The sequence below is a fragment of the Castor canadensis genome, chromosome 3, assembly GCF_047511655.1.
Source record: "Castor canadensis chromosome 3, mCasCan1.hap1v2, whole genome shotgun sequence".
NCBI lineage: Eukaryota > Metazoa > Chordata > Mammalia > Rodentia > Castoridae > Castor > Castor canadensis.
The window spans coordinates 72,178,966-72,203,231 of NC_133388.1; the positions used below are offsets into that span (position 1 = coordinate 72,178,966).

General features: G+C 38.2%; 1 protein-coding gene across 5 annotated transcripts in view; it reads right to left on the reverse strand.

The window, feature by feature from the left end:
• Window positions 1-6,072: 6,072 nt before the first annotated feature.
• The window catches only part of Akap6 (A-kinase anchoring protein 6), a 515,042-nt gene continuing 496,848 nt past the window's right edge, over window positions 6,073-24,266 (reverse strand). For all 5 annotated transcript variants that reach the window (XM_074068188.1, XM_074068190.1, XM_074068191.1 and 2 more), the window contains 2 exons: window positions 18,673-22,080; window positions 6,073-13,792 (listed from right to left, as the gene is read on the reverse strand). In XM_074068188.1, the coding sequence (XP_073924289.1) occupies window positions 18,712-22,080 (3,369 nt within the window). In that variant the 3' untranslated portion in view covers window positions 6,073-13,792; window positions 18,673-18,711. The remainder of the gene's footprint in view (window positions 13,793-18,672; window positions 22,081-24,266) is intronic.

Here is a 24,266-nt window from a genome sequence, read left to right on the forward strand (position 1 = left end):
TAAGGAAATAGAGGAAGGCTTTGAAGGAAACCTGGGCGAAGACTTCAGTAGAGAAGGAAAAAAGGAGACATGTGTCAAAAAGTAGGAGAGATAAGAGGAGAAATTTAAGTTTTAGAAATAAAAAGAAAAAGCGTTAGACAATTTTTTCCTTTTTTAAGACATGAATTAAAGTACAGAAAACAAAAGCAAAAAGACAAATGGGATTGCCTCAAGTGAAAAAGCTTGTGCACAGCAAAGGAAATAATCAACAGAACAAAAAGGAAATCTATAAATGAGATAAAATATTTGTAAACTATCTGAGAAGGGTTAATATCCAAAATATATAAGGAACTCTTGTAATTCAAAAACAAATAATCTGATTAAATAAGGGGGAAATGCTGATTAGATGTTTTTCAAAAGGGACATACAAATGGCCAGCAAGGTATAGGAGAAGGTGACCCACGGTGTAATTATCAGGGAACTGTGAATCAAAACCATGGTAAATTATGTCATCACATCTGTAAGAATGCTGTTATCAAAAAGGCAAAAAATAACAAATGTTGGTGAAGGTGCGGAAAAGAGAATCCTTGTATACTGTTGATAGGCATGTAAATTGGTATATCATTATGAAAACAATATGGATGTTCTCCAAAAAATTAAAAGTAGAATGTTTACATAACCCAGCCACGCCGTTACTGCACACATATCCAAAGGAAATGAAATCCGTATCTCCAAGAGGTGTCTGTACTCCCATATTGAAGTAAGCTTTATTCACAATAGCCAAGAAATGGAAAGAACTTAAATGCCCATCGAAAGATGAATGGATAAAGAAAATGTATGGAATACTATTCTGCCGTAAAAACAAAGGCAATCCTGATATTTTTGACAGCATGAACTGAACCTGGTTGACATGCTATGTAAATAAGGGATGAACAATGCTGCATAATCTCAAACAACATGTGGAATCTAAACAGGTCAAAGTCAAACTGATGGAAGCACAGAGTAGAATGGTGGTTTCCAAGGGCTGGGGGAGGAGGAAACGGAGAGATGCTGGTGAAGTGGACCAAAGTTTCAGGGAATAAATTCTGAAGAGCAAGTGCACAGCATGGCATCTGTGATTAATAATACTGTAGTGTGTATTTGCAAATCACTAAGAGGGAAGATCTTAAGTGTTTTCAACAAAAAGAAAAAGAAAGGAAGATAGAGGAAAGAGGAGAAGGAAAGAAAGGAAGGAAGAAGGAGGAGAGGAAGGGAGGGTAAGAGAGATGAGAGAGAGGAGGTAACTGAAAGGGTGGAATATTAGTTTGATTGTGGCAGTCATTTTAAAATGTTTACCAAAACAGCAAGTTAAATACCTTAAATATATATGTGTATATATATATACACATACATATATATATATATATATATATATATATTTAACCAACTTAAAAATAGGCAAAAAAGAGAGAAAGAGAAATAGATTTTAGGATAATCTCAAGCTTCATTTCTGTGGGGTAAGATCATAATTACCTCAGGAATCATGGTTGAGTAGTTCAGTGGCGTGCAGGAACAGGAATAGTGCTATTTGGGAAATTAGGAAATATGTCCCTTGCTCTGGGTAGACCTGTATTCCCATGTTTTAGCCAGCAGATGGGTGGATGGGTTTCACCCTGAATGGACTATGCAGTTGGAAGTTTTGTGCACTGAGCAGTATGAGAGAAAGTTTTTGACAGCAGCAGAACTAGGAAAAGTTTCCAGTTGTTGGTAGATGTGAGGATGGCATGGCATATAGTTAAGAGATAAGAAAATTAGGAAAATAAAAGAAACATGAAAAGTTAGACTCAAAACACAGTTACTCCTAGACAACAAGCAGAGCACCTATGGCATTTATGACAATGTTTTACCTGAATTTTTTCTCATGTCATTAATTACTTGCATCATACAGGACTGGAATGGAATTGAGATCTCTCCTTGTGTTTGAACAGATCTCAAAAAGTTATTTGACTGCCATATGGTCACAAGAAAAACTGAGGAAGATCTCTATAAACTAATATGAAGAGATTTCCAGTTGATGTTAAATTTAAAATATTAAAAGCAAAATATACACACAGTATGATACCTTTTGGGCTACAAAGAAGGGAAAACAAGAAAATATAATACATATGTTCATTATTATGGTTAGAAACAGAGGGAGAATAAGCCAGAATACGGCAATGGATGCACACTTAGAGAGCCTGAGAGAGAAATGGAATGGAAGGGACAAGGGAGGGAGTGGTAATTTTTTGAGTATATCTTATATAGTTTCAACTTGGAAAGCATGTTAATTATTTTATGTATTTAAAAAATAAAATCAGGTCAACAAGAATAAGAGGAAAGAAAACTAACCTAAAGTGAAAGGAGCTGAAATCAACATCAATGAATTTAATTTTAATTATTTTAAATGAATGACATAACTGCATTGAAGGGAAGAAATAAAAACGGACAGAAAGGAGAAAGAGTGAGGAGAGAGAGAGAGAGAGAGAGAGAGAGAGAGACCACCCTCAGTCCTGAGCAGGGCTGGGTACGTGGGAGGGGGTGGTAGAGAGAAATTGCAAAGGAATTCTGAATACTTGAAAGTAGTTTTGCTTGTTATAATGGTCCTAAAGCAACTCTGACACTATTTTATTCAACAAATGAGTAAATGTATTTATGTAGCTGGTGTCCGCAGTTCTCACAGCAGAGGAAGAGATACACAGAGATGCAATTGGGGAAGTCGAGAGAGAATCCGATAGAAGGAGTGCAAATGGAGATAGTAGTATAAAGTCCTGATTTCTAGATAAGTGTAGGTAGGTATGCGCATGCTTATGTGTCTATTAATATAGCTTTGTAATTATATACGTGCAAATGTATATGCATGTATGTTTATATAATTCGTGTATTTCCCAGCTCTGTTGCCTTAAAGGATCAAAAAACAAATATACCTCTTAAGCATACCTAGCACCCAAATATTGTTCTCCAATGCCATCTCCACCAAAAAGAACAAAAGAACTGAGAGAAATGGCTGACTCGAGGGCTGGGACAAAAGGCTGGGAGTACAGCTTAGGGTAGAGCATATGACAGGTTTAGTATGTGTGAGGCACTGGGTTTGATCCCTAGCCCCACCAAGAAATGTCTAAGGGTTGGAACTTGTAGGCACAAGGTAAAACTGGAAATTTGGCTATATCAGAAAGTAAGAAATTGCTTAAAAGATGACACAAAAATATAAAAGCCAAGTTAGAGAGGTTTTCACCAACCAAATCTGGGACAATTAAAGCAATCAAAATAATGTAAGTGGAGTCATGAATTAGAAAGAATTGCGGAAAAGGAATTCTTGAATTCATATCTATGATAAATAGGTAAATAAACAGGGATGGAGAGAGGGTTCTTACCTGCTGAGGAATACCATTTATGAGGACAGAGTGTTATGGTTGGAAGTGATCGTTTTGAAACCATATTGATAAGTATTAAGTAGACAAGAATTATCAGTGAATGCTAAATATAGGAGAAAAACTTGAAGAGGGACAGGATATTAGAATGCTCTTAAAGTGTTTTTCCAAAAAATGATCAACATTAACATCTTTAATGGGAAAGAAATGGACATTTTGTTTCTCCAGATACGATACCCCGAGGACAGAACACAACATATGCAATATTTCTGCTGACAATGCAAAAATTCACAAAGAAAGACCAAACACAAAATAAGGAAAAGCCTATTTTAAAAGGGAAGCCTATCCTTTAAAATTATTAATATAATAAAAGATGAATAGACTCAAGCAGTAAAGTGCCTCCCTAACAAGTGTAGAAGCCCTGAGTTCAAACCCTAGTGCCACCAAAAAGAAAAGAAAAAGATGAATAAAATCTGGGAAAATGTTTCTAGATTAAAAGAAGCTGAAGAGATATGACATCTAAATTCAACACCTAAATCATGCACTGAAGGGGGAAGAATGGTATAAAAGACATTACTAGGAAAACGGACAAAATTTGAAGGATAGACTAGATAAAAGGCACATGGATGAAATATTAACAGTAAGTGAATCTGGTTAAAGTATACTATTTTTATTTTTATAATATGGTGTACATCTGAAATTATTTTCAAATGAAAAGTTAAAAAACAGTTGCTTATTGTTATTTTAACTGTTTATAGTTGTATTTCCAGCAGTGAAATCCAACAAACATAACACTGCTGCCTCACAAATCATCTCTTGAAGATAATGAGAAATTTTTAGGGTCTTTTTTTTTTTAAGAGCTAAAATGTCTTTTTTGGGGGGAAGGCTTATGTGAAGAAAAATCACAATAAAGCATGCTCGGGACCAAACAAACCCACATTTTAATTTCATTATATTAAAATTTAATTTTTACTTTATAGAATTGTCTCTCTCCACTACCTTTTTCAGATATGAAACAAAAAACATGATAGGAAATTATGCATTTTAAAGTACTTCTCCAGCAAAATGTAATGATAAAAATGTATGTTCCTACTAGAACATTATTCCTTCATGATGAACTGCTGGTTTTTCTTTCATCAGGCTCTGACCTTTCAGGTGTTCCTGATGTGTGTGTTTTTAATGCCTAACTTTTCTGGAAAATGCGCAGAGGTCATAATGAGGCACAATTATATACAGTATATAATTTTCTTTGGCCTTTTTTCAAGTGCTAATTTAGCTATCATTTCTTCCTATAGAATTTTTATAGGAAATAATTTTTAAAATGAAAGCTCTTTCTTTAATTTTGGTATGATTTCTATACTCATTAAGTATGTAATATAGACAAAAAATTTAGCAATGTATATATAGATGTAAGAACACTGTACAATAAGTTCTTATTTGTCTAGATGGAAAATAAGGTTCAAAAATAGTCCTCTTCCCCCTCTATACTCTGCTTTTATGAAAAGGAAATGAATAATAACTAATCTATTTCTCTAGTTTTCAATTTTTTTTGGTGGCATTTGGGTTTGAACTCAGCCTTTTCACTTGCTAGGTAGGCGCTCTACAGCTTGAGCCACACACCCAGCCCTTTTTGCTCTGATTGCTTTGGAGATAGAGTCTCACTTTTTGCACAGGCTGACCTGGACTGCAACCCTCCTATTCAGGCTTCTCACCATAGCTGGATGACAGGTGGTCGCCACCATGCTGTCTTTTTTCTGTTGAGATGGGGTCCCACTTACTCTTCTGTCCAGGCTGGAGATCGTCCTGATCTCAGTCTCCCATTAGCTATGACTCCAGGCATAAGCCACCAATGCCTGGCTTAATTTCCTTACTATAAAATGTGTATCATCACCAGCATGGTGAAAAACAAAATGGTGTCACTAGTCACAGAGTGCTGTGAAGATTCAATTGAGTACGAAAAGTGTTCAGCACAGTGCCTGGCACATGATAAGCACTCAGGTGATAGTAACTTATTTTATTATTGTTTAGACTGGTTTAAAAAGTAATATAGAGAATACTAAGAAACACTGATCATATTAAATTTTGTTTGAAAATATTTGAGCTGTCCTGTAAGTCACTTAGAAATTAAATAATCAGATCCCTACATTGCTAAGAAAGACCTGTTCCATTATTCTGAAGCACTCTGCTGTATCCTAAAAAATACCCATTAGCCGGGTGCCAGTGGCTCACACCTGTAATCCTAGCTACTCAGGAGGCAGCGATCAGAAGGATCTCGGTTTGAAGCCAGCCCAGGCAAATAGTTCATGGACCCTATCTCAAAAAACCCTTCACGAAAAAGGGGCTGGTGGAGTGGTTCATGGTGTAGGCCCTGAGTTCAAGCCCCAGCAATGCAAAAAAACCCAAAACACTGAAGCATTATTTCAGTCCTATAGAAAGTGTCTCAACCTGTAAATGTCATTTTACTTTCTAAAAATATTTTAAAATATAGTTTTCATGGAAAGACATCATTGATAAATTAGAAAAGAATCTCCAGAGAGAAAATCCAGAACTTAAAACACTGATAGACGTATTGGGGAAACAGCAAATGGTGAACATGCAATAATAGAACTGTTTTCTGAAAATTTAAGTTTTCACTTTACAAAACCTTGCCCTAAGCAACATTAGTCAGTCATTTGCGATCAGCAGGGATGAAAGATACAAAAACTGATTTGATGTTCACACCATTTTAATGACAAGATAAATTTCAGCAATTTGGCTTTCTCTTTAAAAAGATACTTCAGAGTGAATGAAACATATTTGCAAGCAACAAATACACACAGAAGGAATTATTTGTTTTGAATTGCTGACTTACTGTAAGTAACTTGATCAACTAACAGAACCAGGCTAATTCTATAAACCCCAGAATATTTTTTCTAAAGCGGTGGTTAGGGAATATTGGGATTTGAAGAGGATCTGAGGCGTTTTTACATCCCTAATGCCTTCAATCATCTAAGTCCTTGAATAAATTTTGCCGAATTATACTTTATGTCTGTAACATCCCATTTGTTTACAGAGTTGGGATTTTGCTAACAGCAGGTTAAGTGTAAGTACAGACAAAGAAATGGTGTGGTAATTTTAACATGGTTTCTTATTAAGTCATGTATTTATTCATTTGTCTAAAATTTATAGAATGCATTATTGTATGTCCTCCTGGCATGGAAAAAATTCCAAATTGATATCTGGGATCCCAGTCACACTTTCTCACCTAAAATAAATGATGAAAAGAGAAAGAACAATGGCACAGTCGACAGCTTGCATGGTGGAAACACTAACGGCTTCGTACACACCTGGAAAGTCTAGACGCCCCTTGTTGTCTGACTCCGTAGTTGGCAGTGGCAAAGTTACCTGGGCCAAATAATCAGAATCGACCATTTTCCAAGGTAAACAAAGCCACGTTCTGCTGCATTTTACATTTCCTTTTGGAACTCACTTTCTCCAAAAATATACTCACAGAAAGCTCAAGGTCTTTGTAGTTTTGTAACTCATCTGGGGCTGTTCACACACACAGGGGTGCTTGGTGTTGACTCTCTTGTTCTTTGGGAGCCTTTTCCCTGGTTTTTTGGCACCTCATTTCAGGCAAGAGAGTGTAAACTTCAGATTCAGCAGTTCTTCAACAGGATGCTACAAGTTTGTAATCCATAACAGAGTACCGGAGTTCAAGTACAAATTATACTGGCTTCAGAGTTCCCAAAACAATGTCACTGCAGTCAGAGACAGAAAGACTCCCTTCTTGAGTGGGAGAGAGGGACAGGGTTCTCCCGGCACTGGTGTTTGGCAAAAGCCTGGAAATGGATCTGTTACTGTCTGAATGCCTGTATCCTCTCCACCAAATTCATACGTTGAGCCTGTGGCCCATGTGACAGTACTGAATTGAGAGTCTTTGGGGGTGACTGAGTTGTGAGGGTGGAGCTGGCATGAATAGGATTAATGCCCTTACATTCGTCCCCTCTTCAACCACCAGAGGATGAGGCAAGACACCACCGAGGAAGTGGAGAGCAGACCCTTGCGAGACACTGTCTCTGCTGTTGCCTTCATCTTGAACCTTCTCTTTCACAACTTTAAGCAAGGAGGCTCTTTCATTGGGAGCTCAAGTGGTAGAGCACTAGTCAAGCAAGTGTGGAGCTCTGATTTCAATCTCCAGTCCTGCCCCCAAACAAACAAACAAACTTCTCTTGTTTATAAATTTCCCAGTCTAAAGGTATTTTGTTATAACAGTCCTAGAAGCCTAAGACAGTCTCATGCATGTGAACACCTTCCAAATTCTGTGTGCTGCAATGGAAAAGACCCTGAGAAAGCTGCACTGTGCAGGCCCTGATTTACTTCCAAACACAAGAACAAATAAACTTTGCATAATTCCTGCTTTGGTGAAAGTCCATTAGTTAAGAATCAGAATGAACTGGGCACCAGTGGTTTACATCTATAACCCTAGCTACTTAGGAGGCTGAGATCAGGACAATCATAGTTCTAAGCCAGCCTGGACAAATAGTGAGACCCTATCTTAAAAAACACCCAACACACTGGTGGAGTGGCTCAAGTGGTAGAGCGCCTGCTTAGCAAATGTGAGGCCCTGATTTCAAACCCCAGTACCACACACACACACAAACATACACACACAAAATGGTCTCAGGGCATTGGGTAAAATAGAGAAGAAACCTCACTATTGTGGACCTGGTTTGTGTGTGTCATCTTAATATACTCTGGAAACACAAATATGTGGCAAGTCTCAAATGAAAAGGTCATTTCTATGTGGAGGGTATGTGGCTATTTTTAAAGAAATGGTTGAAGAGCTTGCTTTAGTGTTCTATCAGTAGGCAAGTGACAGCACTGCCACAGGCAAATTCAGAGAAAAAGTAAAGGGCTGTTTCTATTGAGCCTCTATTCAATGAGAGTATGGGGAAGAGCACTTGCCTAGCATGTGTGAGGCCGTGGATCCAATCCACTGCCTAAAAAAGAAAAGAAGAAAAGAGTATCCACCTGTGGCCACAGCAGGGTGTGGGTCTGGGGTGAAGACTGAATACTTATTTTCTTGGTACATTCAGATTTTTATTTATGAACAGAAGTCAGGAAATGAAGGTGTGACATATACAATTAATACCTTTGTTTGGGTTAAAAAGTAAATTTGAAAAAAAAAAAGTCTGTAATGGCCTGATTTAATTCCTCAGGGTACTCTAGAAAAACATTTAGTTTGTTGAGATGAGTTTAGGTTGTGTCATTTTTCTGATGGTTTTATTGAACTAATTATTTAGCCTGTAATTGACTGACTTTCTGAGTAAATCAGTAACAGGAAACTAAACTTAAATTCTTAAACTATGAATGTGGAACAATCTTTTAGTTTATGAAACAAAGCGCGCTTTATTTTCTAAGGTAATATGGGACTGAAATTGAGAAGGCAATAAAATCTAGAAAGAAAGCATTACAGGATCTTCTGTATTAGATTGACTTTGCAAATTGATATTTCTCTCCTGCTAAGAAAATGGTGTCAGAATTGAGACTACCAGAGACCAGGGGCCAGAAAGCTTTTTCCCGTGGGAGGGCTTTGCAGACCACTGTGTAACTCTGCAGAAAACACATAAACAAATGTACATGGCTGGGTTCCAGTGAAACTTTATTCACAGATGCCAAATTTTGAGTTGCAAGTAATTTTCAAATGTCATAAAATATTCTTTTGTTTCTTTTTTTCAACCACTTAAAAATGCAAACTCATTCTTACCTGCCAGTCAAACAAAAATAGGCAGTGGGCTGGATGTGACCCATGGGACATAGTTTGCTCTTCCCTGTCTTAGAAAATGTAAGCTGTGAACTTCAAGACACATCGAATGTCAGTGACCTATTCACTCTTCACAACAGAGGTGAACGCATCACCTGTGTGTACACTTGACAAAAAAGTTTATCCTCAGTTTAATAAAGGGCAAACAACAGCCATCCAGTCTGTGGTTCAATCTATACAAGAGGAGTCTTCAGAAATGTCAAAGTCGTGAAAGACCAAAGAATAAAAGAAAAGAATAAAAGCACAGGAAACCACTCAAGATTAAGACCCAAAAACTGAAAGCAATGTGTGGTCTTCATTTGGATCCTGGTTTAAAACTAAAGTAACTGAAAAAGACATTCTTTGGGCATTTGGAGAAAGTTTAATATGAATTACCAGATGTTATTATTGTGTCAATGTATAACGTGGTGTAGAAAAATATCCCTGTGCTCGGATCATATACGCTGAAGTCTTTACAGATGAAGTGTTATGCACTACAATTTCAAATGTTTCAACCACATAAAATGTGTGTGTGTGTGGAGAGAGAGAGAGAGAGAGAGAGAGCGAGAGAGAGAGGAAGAGAAAGGGCGCAGTAAATATAGCCAAACACTAAAAATAACTGAGTCTGAATATTGAGCATGCAAAAGTCATTCTACTATTTTTGGGGGATTTCTACAAGTCTGAAATTATCAAAATGAAAATTTGAAAAAGCATGTAGAGAAAAAAAGGGATATAGCTGTAAATGTAGTTGGCTCAGGTTATATTTGAAATGCAAGATGCTTGAAAAATTAATTCTGCTTTAAGATTCTAAAGCAATTCTAATTTCATTTGGAAACTAAAGCACTTTTACCTGCAAAAAAAATAGCTGGATCATTCCACTCTGTTTTGATATTTTCAACTAGTTTGTTTTTGTGAATTACAGAATGAGCAAACTCTAAGCTGGTCAAAACAAACACAACAAAATAATCAAACTGAGGTTGTCAAAAGCCCAAAATTCAGATTTTTCTTTTGTTGTATGAGATGCATGTTTATTTGGTCACCAGAAATCAGACAAAGGTTTCCTGTAATTAAGACCATTTCACCTCCCTCTGTAGTCACATCCACATCACTGCACAGACTATTTTGCTCACTGGGTTTTTGAAAAACTTAGAGAAACTAGACAAGAAACAAAGCAAATGGGGTCATTATTTAATTTGGAGAAAAGTCATAACCACTCTATTCAAGAACATGAAAGGCACTTCAAAAAAAACCTGCCAGCCCTTTGAAGACAGAGACTATGTCTCAATTGACTTTGTAGATCTGTTGCCAAACATAGCGCCTCACATGAATGGCCACTCAATGAATGTTTGTTGAATGAGTGAATGAATGAATAAATGGAAAGAGAACAGGTTAGGTTTTTAGTCAATGTAAGGAAAAGATTCAAGGTGACCCCAGCACTGGCCTGGACCACTGAAGGAAGTCATGGATTCTTATTTATTTTCTTATTTATTTTGTTTATTTATTGAAATTTACAATAATAGAATAAACATATATCTTGAGTATATTTTAGAGAAAACTTATCACTTAGATGCTCAGATACCTCTCTACATGTACGATGATGAAGACAGCTCCTCAATTTCAAGGGCTCTGTCTGTAAACATTCAGTCAGGTTGAAATGGATCTGAAAACCATGACATATGAGGGGCAGTTGGAGGAGAGTGGTTGGGAGAGGATAAGGAGCTGGCCTCAATGACCTTCGGGGCTGCCATGAGTGCTTCGCAAGACAGAAGAAGGACCAGTGAGCAAAAGTAAAGATGGGGGTGGGGGGGCGCTCTGCAGAGTTCAGCAAGCTGTGAAGGTACATTCTAACAAGACCGGCCCAGAAGTGGAACGGTCTGCTTTAACAGGTAACAAAACAGAAGTGTGCAGACAGAGTTGGTAACTGGGGAGGTGTGAGATTGAGGCGATCCCATCTCTTCCAACTGGAAATGGCATTGTTCAATAAGCCTAGAAATCAATCTAAAAGTTTGGTGTAATACTAAGTACATAATTAACAAATACATTCCCACCTCCAGAGATTCTGTGAGCTTAGAACAGGTAAATGAATCACCGCAGTCAATTAATTCTTTGAATTTTTACCAACAGATACACATTTGACAATAGTAACTAACCAAGAAAAATGTAGGTTATCTCAGTATGCAAAATAATACCCTATCCCAACAGAGGCCCAAAATACTCTTAGGTGTTTCAAAGACTAGGAATTGCTCTTTCTCTACCTTCTGGGCAACACACCTGTATATGCTACTTTTGCCTCAGCCTACTTTACTCACTATAGCTGCCTCATAACTAGACAATTAGCTCTAATCTCTTCCCCTGGGACCATCTCCAACAATGCATCTAAATGTCTGCCTAAGACCCCTTTGGAAGAAATCACTACCCACTCAGAAGCCTAGCAATATGCATGGGAAAGATGAGAAGGGGATAAAAACACAAAGTTCTTAAGGTGGTAGAATTACAGATAAGCAGTGTTTAAGTGCTTTTGGTTCGGGGCTAATAAAGTTCTAATTACAAAATAAAATCAGGTGCAAAACAAAGACCACAGGCTGTCCTTACTGACCTAGCATCCCACACACGCAAAAGCTCAGCTTTATCTCAGCTAGAGACCCTTCACTCAGTCCTCCAATGGACCTCTTCTATTACTTCTGCAATAAATCCCCACTAACATTCTGTTGTCAAACTTTCTACTGTCTCCTAACCCTTCCTTCTCTCCTGTTTCTTTCACCATGTTTGTTCTCTTCCTCACCTGCAGCACAGCTGCTGCATATCATTTGTGCATTCACTTTACCCCTAATGTAGGTGAGCCAGCAAGGGCAGGGCCTTTGTCTTTTCATCTTTGCATTCCCTGAATCCAAAACAGTCCTTGCAGATAACAGATGTCAACGAGCTATCTGCTGAGTGGACGATTGTCATTTCACTGACTAACTGAATCCATACATTCTTTCCCTTTTTGAAATCTGATATAAATTGATTATATATGATAGGTGGTTTTTATACTGCATTTATATCTTTTTCTAGTCACATACTTGTTTTGGTGTATGTTTCTCAAATGAAGAGCTACATGTCATCATGTTACCTAATTTGATGCTTCAATTCTGCAAATATCTATGGAATACCTACTGTGTCAGGCACTTTAGTAGGAGTTGTGATATAAATTAAAAGCTGCATTTATCAAGGGTCAATAAAGACCAAATGAAATATTTCTCTGATGATTTCCTTTACACAAAATAAATATACCTGAAATATTTGTCTAAATGAAAATAATAGTCAATTATTTCTGTACTTTTTTACCATCTTTCTATCCAACCCATTCAAAAGAATTATTTAAAATAAATTATGCCATACCAGAGACCCTGAAATCCAACAGTAAACCATTAATGATAAGAGGAAATTAAAAATCTAGTATGAATTTTTATTGGTTAGGGGAGCTGGCCTTTAGTCATTTGCTGTTCAAGATGTCTATGTGGCCAGAAAGATCTTAAAAACCATAAAGGCTTCACACCTCATCTGTAATTTAAGTAATTTAAGCCTCTTAGGCAATATGGATATTTTGGAAGCTGCTGCATGTTATACTTTTTTCAGAACCAATACAACAATTTGGTAAAGAACACAGGTAAAAGAGATCACTAATTTTCCTTTTCCCCAATGAACTCTTTTTATTACGCCAATTTTAATTACCATGCAATTAATGGGCTTAAGGCTTATATTTTCCACATCACTAGACATCACAAACATGAAAGCATTTTATACTGTCATTATACATCAATGCTTGTACTTGGTTATACATATATACAGAAGTTATTCACACATCTTAACCTTGCTATTTCCTCCTCTCAAACCAACATAATTTTACCATGAAAGCAGCTTTTTGATAAATGGTATAAGAAATATAGCAAGGCACACTTTTTAAAAAAAAACAAAAACAAAAACTTTTTTCTCATTACCACCTCAAGAAGCATAAAAAAAAATGTTGTACATATTTTAAGAGTAGTACGTCACCAGTTTATAATATACAACACTGTAATAGTTGTTTCTTGAAGTGCTGCATAGATTATTATTAAATCAAAATAAATAGAATGGCGCTTTTAAAAGTTGCTTAATTTTGAAAGAAGGACCAGTTCCTTCTTTAGGCTGCAATCAAATCAAATGTTGGCTTTTTAGATAAACCTCTTTCAATAAACATAGGCATCATACCATCAAAAAAATCCAGATTGAAACATGAAATCGGTCAAGTGCTGTCATGGACGGGATCACTCCAGACAGTGAGTTGAATGGACCATCAATTTGGTGACTGCAGAACTTGAAAGAGCAGATGGGGAAGGGAGGAAGCAAATAGAAAGGTCTTGCTGGAGAGAGAGGGTTGGCGGAGGTAGCTTGGGACAGGAATCCATGGGAGAACAAGCAGCTTTGTTGAAGTTCAAAGACGATTACCTAAAGAGAACCAGTGCACACATCCAGATCACAAAGCCCAGGTGGACAAACTGCATTTGGAAGGAAGATTCATCTTGAGAAAGTCAACTTGACAAACGGCAGTGACAACAGGATGGAACCAGAGACCAGCCCAGGGCGGGAAGATGAGGCCTGCCCCTAGGTACAGCCAGGTTATCTATAAAAAAAAAAAAAAAAGTGATAAGAAAAGGTTTCAGAAATGTCCTTTGCATTTGCAAAACCAAACCCTTTCAAAAACCATGGAAAGTTGCTATTTTTGGACTACCTGCTAATGGTCTGAAAGGAAAGAATATATAAAATATAAATAATGATTTACAAAAACATTTCAGCATAGATGTGAAGAATACATTTTTTAAAAAGATGTAGTTTTAAAGAAAACAAGAAAAAACAAGTTTGACCTTTTCTTTTGGCTGTCCACTCTTGTGGATAAACTGGAGTTGAACACTCAAGAAAGCTTCAAATCCAAATGTGAGACACACTGAGCAATGCAGCCAAATATTCACAGACTGAGAACCTGGGCTCTCACGTGTGATCCTTCCTTCAGTGACTTTATGTGGGATAGTGAAAAATTCCAGTTATATAGTGGTGAAATATTCATAACATTGGTATCAGCCTAAACATTTCAGCCCCTTGCCTATAAAAGGATATAATTAGGACTTCTAGCTCAAATATTAATGTGTTTAATTTAAGGTACAAGATTGCATTGTGGAATCAAAACAGATTCAATTATTTTTGTATATCTGATGGCCGATACAAATTTGTTCCAAACTCGATCTGTTCTGTTTGTTTCTCGGTAGCTAAAAGCAAATGTGAGGAATCTCTAAATGCCAGGTTCAAGCAATGCAGGATGCAATTACATTAGGTCCTCTGACCAGCTCTCAAATAAAGCAGGCTTTTGCTTGTTTGGGTTTAAACTAAGTTCTGAAGTCTGATTTCAGGTTGTTTTCTTCCCTTTCTAGAACTGATTGTTCTCATTCTCTTTGTCTTGCTGTCTCTCTTTCCTACTACCTTGCAATGGGTTTTAGAGCTCAAAAGTCTTCAACAAAAAAAAGTGATTTGGCAGGAGCCACAGGAAGTTGGGGAGAGAAGAAAAGTTAACAGGAATGGAGAAGACAGACAGGGCCAGATGAGACAAAATTTGGTACATTAAAATAATGCAGTAACTCAAGAAAGTATGATGCATTGTTCAAATGCTGAGGACATGACTCATCTAAACTCTGGCCACTGAGTAGGGAATTCTTAGGTGAGGCAAATCTGCTCTTACTGAAAGCTGGTATTTAAATTCTCTCTGGATAATCAATTCTTTCAACTTGGCCCACTTGGAAAACGGCAGGCCAAACTGGCTGAGGCACAAATCTGGTGTGTGTGTATGTATGTGTGTGTGTGTGTGTGTGTGTGTGTGTGTGTGAGAGAGAGAGAGATTATATCCAATAAAATCTTTGTTATTTAAGCATAGCAAGGGTGGTTATTCAGAAGTGCTGGATAATTAAAACACATATCCAGCAGAACATTGATTTATTAAAGTAATTTAAAGGGTAAATTTTATAAGATCGTACCTGTCTTATCTAGTAAAAAATTAATACACAATTCCCAAAGGTAGTTTCTTAAACTTGCTTGACCAAGCTTTGGGAAATACCAAACACTTAATGTCAATCCAATTAATACAATGAGAATCTGTGTTGTGTTCATGACAAATGTTTACTCTTAGAGCCTCTTCAGTGTGTAAAAATTGAGGAGACGCACTTTTAACTGTGTGTGTGTACACTTGATCATGCAGAAATACAAATAATTGCCTAGCATCTAAAAATCTATAGTCTATCTAAAAACTATCACATTTACACACCAATAAAGTAGGTAAGACAATTAAAGCTAAAGCCTTCTAAAGCAAATATATGCATCCTAAGTAAACACATACACATATGCACGCACACACACAACTCCAAGCCACCAGAGCAAACCAAAAGGAAAAAAAAAAGTTCACACTGGCTGCGTGGGATGAGTTAAGTTTTTATAGCCTGGGATTTATTCAGCCTGAAGTTTAGGGTTAAAGCATTCATCAAAGATCAGAGGCTTATGATGAGGATTATGAAGAAATAACTGTCAGAATACAGCAAAAAGATTAGTGCAAAATACACCTCTTAGGCAGGTCCTAGGAGGCACTCCAGACATACATTACGTGCTTCCTCCAAATTAGGCAGCAAAAGCTGGATCTATCTGGTTACCTTGCCTTTGATGTGATTTGCTGTAACTGACCCCTCTATTTTTATAGAAACATGACACATAAATGAAAATAGTGAAAAGCACAGCAGTGTGTCTGGAAATTGGTGCAAATGCACACTGTTCGGTCACATTTGTTGCAATTCTCAAACAATTTCGATAGGTTTTTAATTAGAACAGAGTCAATAAAAACCTTTATAAATTTTGGAAAAAAAATTTTTTACTGTTGCAAACTGTATCCGCTATTCTAAATTGTATTTCTTCTGGGTGGAATTCTAATCATTTAATCATCTGAGAATTTATTTCTGAAAAAAAAATAGCAATCGAATTTGATGAATTTTATCATCCTGATTAAAAAAAAAAAAGCACCACAACTGATGGTTTTCAAATCAAATTGCTTTAAAAAGAAGAGTTTCATTTTTCTGTTTTAGTCCTCTAGGAATAATAATGAGAACAAACTCCTATAGACAAAAAACTTCAAATTTACCAAATAACTTTACTGTGAAGTTCAGACACCAAATACTGAACTCTTGGCAAACTTTTCAGATTAAATAACTCATCCAGGTGATAATACTTTCATAATATGTGAATATTTACACCCAGGTGCCCAATGCTAATGACTGGAGGAAATTTCAGGTGTCCAGATGTTTTGTCCACATGGTTCCAGGTGTGTGGGGGTGGGGTGGGGGGAGAGGACTGAACAGGACCAGTAAATATGGTTGTTTAAATAGCTCTAGACTGATAACAAGTCACTTGGGGGCGATGTAAGTTCTGCAGAAGTAGAATCAGGCTGCTCCTCCCTTTCCCAGGATAGGGCCAGGCAACATGGAGGCTCAACAAAACACTGCTGGCTGGCAGGCAGGCTAGCTGATATTGTTACACTGTCTCTGCACATTCACTTCCCTCATGTCTGAAGATGGAGCAGCCCATCATTTACATTTCATTTCAATTCTGTTTCTCTGAAAGGGAGAGAAGAAACTCCCAGAGGATCAAAAAGGGAGAGGATATCCTGGAGGCTGCTCCAGTGCCAGAGCTTCTCAGCTCCGGATCTCAGCACGACTGGTGACTTGAGGGTCATGGTCCCATGATGTCGTGCTCAGAGTGGTGTTCCTTTCAAGCCTTTATCCCCTTTCAGAAAACAAAATCAGCCAGGCTCTACCAGTCCTTCTGTGGAGATTGGCAGAGCCCATGGTACAATCAGCTCTAATAGAACTTGTTTTGATGCAGCTTATGGAATCGCAGTCACTCTCCCTTAATGGCCAGTTTTACTGCATACTGATGGAGAGTGTGATTATAGGGTGGACACAGCTCACAGAAAATACATTGCTCTCTCTCCTACTTTTGTTCTCTCTTGGAGCAATTGTAAATAGAGTCTGAAACACAGAAAATTAGTTGTGCTATATTAGTAAGTGGGATGCTTTCTTTGGTTTTGCATACTGAGTTTATTTTTAGGGTATATATGGTATAGATCCCCTCTTACTCCCCATTTCTAACAACTCTACACAGAATCACACATTTTAATGAGCTTAGGGCACAGGTGTTGCAGAAAAAAAAGTAATGATGTTTGCCATTCATCTTTCAAATTAAATAATGTGTTTTTAAATAGTAACTTTTTTCATAATACATTATGGGAACAACATTTATCTGTCACATTTTAAAAGATGTATTTGTAATAAATGTAAATTACTTTTAGAAAATCAGTAATTAGGCTCATCAAAAAATAAACAATCTGCCACAAAAAAGATAATCTTTAGCATAGTTAAGTATAATAACTGTTATTTGAATAAGTTAACAAATTAGGGTAGATTGCTTCTGTAATTCATTTCCTATAGCACGAGTTTAGGTTACGGCATTAGGCTTCTGTGTGGGGGTGGAGGAGGCACTAGGCACCTCGTTCTTTGGTGAGATCCGACTCTCATGTATGAAAGCTCAAATTTTCTTCCTCAAACTTGATTGAGAAAACATATTCATCACTGAGGCTTAGAAATGGGAAATAAGAGAACCTTTGTGTCATTTTTAGAGATACATCACCATCTCAGAATTATCAATCAATAGCTGTCTTATTAAATATGAAGAGTGGAATGACTTTCTTAAAAAAAATTTGATGGAAATCAGCCTGTCACCTTCAGGCAAAATTCAAAAATTCTGTTTTTATCAAGACGACATTAACTTGTCATGCAAGCTCTCTGCATTGGCTTTCTGTGCCTGTTCTCAATCTTTGTGTGGATAAATAAGAGCCTCTTCTTTACCATCAACTTCCCCTCCTATTTGAATTCTCAGACATGGCCGTGATTGGGAGCTGTGACAGCACAGCCTTCCACTGGGGAAGCAAATGTGATGATAGCTACATCATACAGAAGCACAAAAGGAAGGTCCAAACAAGGAGACGCAGACTAGCTCAATCATCGCTCATCTCCAGGCATTGAAGGGAATGGGCAGCTCTGCGTAGGAACTGGAATGGAGAGTGTTGCTACTGTGCCTACACTGTGGTCACTGCAACTTGGATAACCCTTTTTTCAACCCTCAGTAGAAGAACGTGCAACCCTAAATTGTTTGGCTACTTTCTCAAATTTTGTATTCTTCTTGCCAGAATGATGGAATAAAGATAATGTCACTAAAAATGTCAATTTTTCACTGCATTTTCCCCCTTTTACTTCATGGTTACTTTCATTGTTGGAATTATTTCTTCTACCCAAATGTCTTATTCAGATAAATATCTGCTATGACTGATCGTTCTAACTGGTCTTTTCCTCTACTATGGTTTTGTTGATGCAAACCCATATTTTAAGTATAACATAGGACACGAGGACTTATACATACCTTTCAGTGAGATGTTCATGCTTGGGGGTTTGTTACATTCTACCTGTGCATATTTCTATGCTGTTCCTCATGAAAGCTCACAAGATTTTCTTCACAGGTTAAGCTTTGGGGGCTGGGATGCAGTGCATCCTTGTCTTTTGGCTGATTTGCCTTCAAGGAGAGGTCTTGAACTTTGCATTCAGCTGAAGTAGCATTATGTTCTTCTGGCATTCTTGATTCAGCTGCATTTCCTGAACTTTCCTTTTTATTCCCTAGCCTTGAAGGAGTAAGCTCTGAACTTTCTTCACAGCCCCAGGAAGTTTGGAACAAATCATCTGCTTCCTTTCCAACTTTGTCCTGAGGGGGAGGTCTTGAAAGAGTCATCGTATCAGCATCATCGACTAAGAGAGAAATATCACGGAGCACAGAAGAGCCTGCTGTTGTTTGTAGTGGCACTGTAGCTTCGTTGGGAGCTGCAGGTTCATTTGGAGGAGCACTAGAGAAACAGGGCTCCTCTTCATGAGGGTCCTCCTCAACACAGGCCTCAAAGAAACATTCAATATCTTCTTTGTCATCTAAGCCAGAGTCGATAGCGTCCAGTGGCAATGGAGTGCTGCTCTTCTCCTCTACGTACTTGGTGACCTCTCCACAATCACTGTCATGAGATGAGAGAGATAAGTAGGAATAAAAGTCCCCCTTTCTGAGCTGAATAGGCCGGTGAGAATGTTCTAACACCTTCTCCTTGATTTGAGTTAATGAAGTGGGAGCAGCTACTTCATTTTCAGGTTGAGATTTACTTTTTAGGGCTGTTGAAGCCATGTCAATGATTTCCTTAACAAAGTCGTGCACTGAGCAATCTTCAGCATCTTTTTGAAGGAAAACATCTGGCTCACAGTGGCAACAGGAAGCATTGTCGCTGATAGAAGCATTTTTCTCTGTTTCATTTTGTTCAAGTGCCAGGCAGCAACTGGCAGATTTTCCAGCCACACTTGGTTCATCAGTGGATGAAGATTTCAGTACATCACTGTCCTGTCTGTTGTAAACTCTAGTTTCTACAGCCATTTCTGGGCAAGACTTCTCAGTGGGAGGGCAATCGGCACTTCGATTTTCAAAATGGTGGTGATTTGGACACTTCTTTGGAAGATATCTAACATTTTGGGAAATAAATTTCTTTTCAGCAATATTTGAATCATCTGAACCATCCATAGATGCTTTACACTTACAATGTGCACTTTCTGAGATCTCTTTCTCATTTGAACCATGATTTTCTGATGCCTTTGAAATCCCATTCATTTTGTCCTTTTGCTTTTCTGGAGAACTTTCAATATTGCCATTTTCCATGTCTGCTACATATGGATCTTTACTAACTTTGAAAATATTTTTCTTATTTTCACCCTTTGTCCCGAACTCATGGCTATGGGATGAATTCTCACCATTTCCATTATTTTCAGAGAGACGTTTTATGGATCCATTTAGAAGGGCCTCAATGTTCAGGGTGTCAGAAGGCTGGATCATCTCACTACTGCTTATGTCTTTACTCCCCTTTATTTCATCACTGAGACTGCACCGCTTCTTATCTCTTGTCAAGGAAAGTTTTGGTCTAATCCAGGTCTGCAGCTCATTCTTTATGTAGTCCAGCCCTGACATCAAGTTGCATTCTTCATAAATGTCGTCATCTGTTGCAACACTGGAGTCATCATCCTCATCTTTGATGCACAGTTCTTCTTCAGTTAAGGTGAGGGTAGAGCTGGAGAGGAGGTCACTGTCGTCTTCATCATCAGTGCAAGCAGAGGTGCAAGAGACGTTGACAATCATGCTGACATTGACGTCACTTTCTTCAGCCACTGAACGATTTAAACGCTTTCTGAATGACGCATTTGATTCCGGGATCTTGTTCTTGTGTAGCACAATGTCCTCTGAGCAAAGAGAGAGCTCATCACTGCTACTAAGTTCTGTAAGGGACGCTGCTGAATCTTCATTGATAGAAGATGCTATGTCCAGTGACATTTGGCCTGGAAAGGACATCTTTTGGGAACTGCTTTGGAGAGTGATATCAGAAACACTTCGCTTTATCTTTTGCTCTGAGGGGCTCTGGATATTCTCCAAACGATTCAGTAGATCTAATGTCCTTTTACTCAGTTCACCAACTGAGCCACTGCTCACACTTATGTCCCCAGAGCTGTGACAGCTAAAAAGATCTTCATTGCTTTTGTAGGATGTCAACCAACTTTCTAAAGAAGTGCTTCTCTGGAGGCTGTCACCAGCATTCTTAAAGATGCCCAATCCAAATAAATCACCCCCTGGAGAAAGGGACTCAATGGATGAACTGCGAGATAAAAGGGAGAGCTGCTTGGCATTCTGAATACCAGCGAATGTCTTTTCGATATCACCACTTTTATATGAGCTGCGACCCATTTCGGGTGGTACATTTGCCAAAATCCTTTCATGGGGTGGTGCATCTGGTTGTAGCTCTGAAGTCTGATGTTTAGATTTGCAGCATTTTTTATCAAAATAAAAACCACGAAGAAGGGGATCATCCACATGTGCTTTTTCACTTTGTGACTGTTTCATTATCATTGGTAATTTGAGTTTTGAGCCTTGGAGGTATGAGTAATCATAAAATGTAAACACATCGTGTTTTCCTTGTAATTCTTCTCCCAAACAATCAGGGGTATGTTTGGTAACACTGTTTAAATCTCCAACTTTTCCACTTATATAACCTACTGGTGAAATGGATGACCGAGTGCTATTTGGAAGCTTCATGCATTCCTGCTCATCTTTAACTTTTTGCTTTAACACGTTAACTGCATCTCCCACTTGTGGGTCCAGATGTTCAGTCTCAGGGTTACTTGGGGACCCATCTACCACATTCAGCAGACATAGTTCAGAGTTAGTAGTCGTTTCAGTGTCTCCTTCACTGACAATCCCACTCTCACTGCCAGAATTCTGGCTCATGTCTCCACTGTGGCATGGGCAGGCCTTCCCCAAACTGGAGCCCCCTAAAAGATCTGGCAAAGATTTGGTAGAGGAAAATGAAGAGTCTTTACTGAGACTCTTAGTTAAAACACTAGTCTGTGTCATGCCAGTGAACTTTGGACTGCTCAGAAATGGCATGTGGCTGTCTTCATAGAGCTCTATGTTGTGAAGACTGTACACTTGGTAAATGTGTGGACTGGAGGGTGCAGTGACATTTGAAGCATACTGTGATCTCCCATGGTCACCTCCCTCTTCCTCATAACCAGGGTCCTCACTGCTCATCTCTTCAGGCTTTAATGAAGGCATGACAGGCTGGGGTTCTTGATCAGGGTCACTTGATTCTTCATTCAAACTAATTAACTTGTTACTTATATCTGTCTCATCCCATTCCAGGGCATCCTCATTCATCCCATTTAGATCCATCAAGCCAGGATCAATCACATTCAAAGTCTCCTAGATAGAAGAGGGGAAAAAAAGAAGAATTCATGAACATAAGAAGGAAAATTTTATCCATTCAGAATCTCTTAGAGGAGTTAGGAAATAAAACTATCCCAAGCATGGATTTGAAAGGTAGCGGAATTCTCAACTCTACTCCTCTCAGAAATAACATCCAAAAATTACTGAGATATGCTTTTCTATCAGTAGTAATTTATCACTGATGGCAACAACATATATTAAAATATGATTATTATAGTAAAATGGTAATTTATGGAATTAACCATTTCCTATTGATTGTTCTACGTTTTAAATCTTAGATAAGGCAAAGATAAAACTTTCAGGCACATGAAGGTATGCTCACTAAAGGTATGTTTACTATCAGATTATTGTAGTACTATCTGTTGCCACACAAGGCAAACTCCCTTTTGCCACTACTTCTGGGTTCTCTATTTGAACCACCTCTGACCTGGGGACTTAGAATAGGGTTGTAGCCACCTTGTAGAGCCATTTATGGACCAGAGGCTCTTGATCAGACGTCTGTTCCTTCCTCTTCCCTTTCAAGGCTCTACCTCTTTAACACTTAGCCCTGCTTCCAGTCAGACCCAAGATTAGCAACACTGACTGGTTTCCTGAACTACTCCTTCCTTGACCTTGAGTGTTCCAGAGCAATTTCTTAATCATAGTCCCTCTCTTTCCCATCCTCTCTCTGTTATGTCAGAGACTTCATTCTGATTCTTGTTAACTGGTCTCACTACTGTCAGTCTTGCCTCTATTTCCTACAGGCAGAGCCTCCTCTTCTGGTACTCCTTCAGCCCCAGAAAAATAGCTACCTGAAAACTTTTCCTGACTTCCAAGGATGCAGTAGCCTCTGCTCTCTACCCATCTACTTAAGACTCTTAATCTTTCCTTGGACCTCTTGGTCGTACCCTACTTAGGTAGAACTTGATGCATTCTGGGACACAGTAGGTAGAGGGGCTCCTCCAGCCTGTCCAGATTCCTTTCCAACTTTACTTACTCTCCAGCTGTCTGATTTTATGCTACAGCCAAGAAAGGTGATACTAGTAATGCAGGCTCTAACAGGTCCATCTACACACAAAAACACAAACAGCACTTTGCAGTTCAGTTTATGCATGGCTCTGCTGCTTACCTGCTTCACAACCTTGGCCAAGTTGCTTTTGCTGAGCACCAATCTCATCATAGGTAAAGTGGGAAGAGCGTACTAACTGAGCTAATAGTTGCAGAGTGCTGAGGAAGTAGTTAATATTAGGTAGCTGTAATCCTTACTGCATGTAGAATTGTTCCAGAGTGGCCTTGAGTCAGTTCATAAAGGGCTCTCCCTGCCTACCTCATTCTTTCCTTCTCACCATTCCTTCCAAATCCTTTGCTATTAAAACCAAACAGGATTCATGACATGAGAAGTAGAGAGGTGTCACACCAATAACAGGTCTGCATTTTTACATTTCAAGTCAGAATTCTTTCAATTGTCTGGTTGAAAAACAGGGCATGATGATTTATTCCTTAGTAGTGGGAAGAAAGCTTCACCTGGAACACATTTGCAGAACTTCCCTAAGGCCCTCAATCCTTGCTGAAACTAATAATTAAAGGACACCACCAAACACGGTAAGTATAAAATACCCATTAGGGCCTTATTATACTGGATATGTAAGAGATTATCTGCAGAGCCAACTTAAGTTTAAGAGTCCAGTTACAAAGTAAGCCTTAATTAAGGAATATTTTCAAATTTTTCTCACAGAACTCTTTCCTGCTGCCAATGTTATAGCAGTTAATTTAGTACACCAGCAGTCATCACAGTCACTTAGATAGGGAGTACATTTACTGTGATGAATTTTTATTAGAATTTCTGTTTATTCTTTGCTTGCTGATAAAGGAAAGTACTAATGACCAGTTTGCATGGCTAATGAATGTTAAAATCTTCAGGTGTAGGAACGGTCAATCAGTCTAATCAAATAGTATATTAATTTCAAATACTATCTTGCCTGACAGCGTACTCTGACAGTGCTAATAAATAATTGAACTAGTCTTTCAAAGAGCTCTTTGTAACTCTCCAGTTGACTTTAGCATTTAGCAACACAGACTTTCCATGAGGGTTCCAAGCCTGGGGGTTCACATGGAGCCGCAGGAATTGTGCCATCTAGATGTGCCAGGAGCTGAACTAAGCACGCCTGCAACTCTGTCTTCCA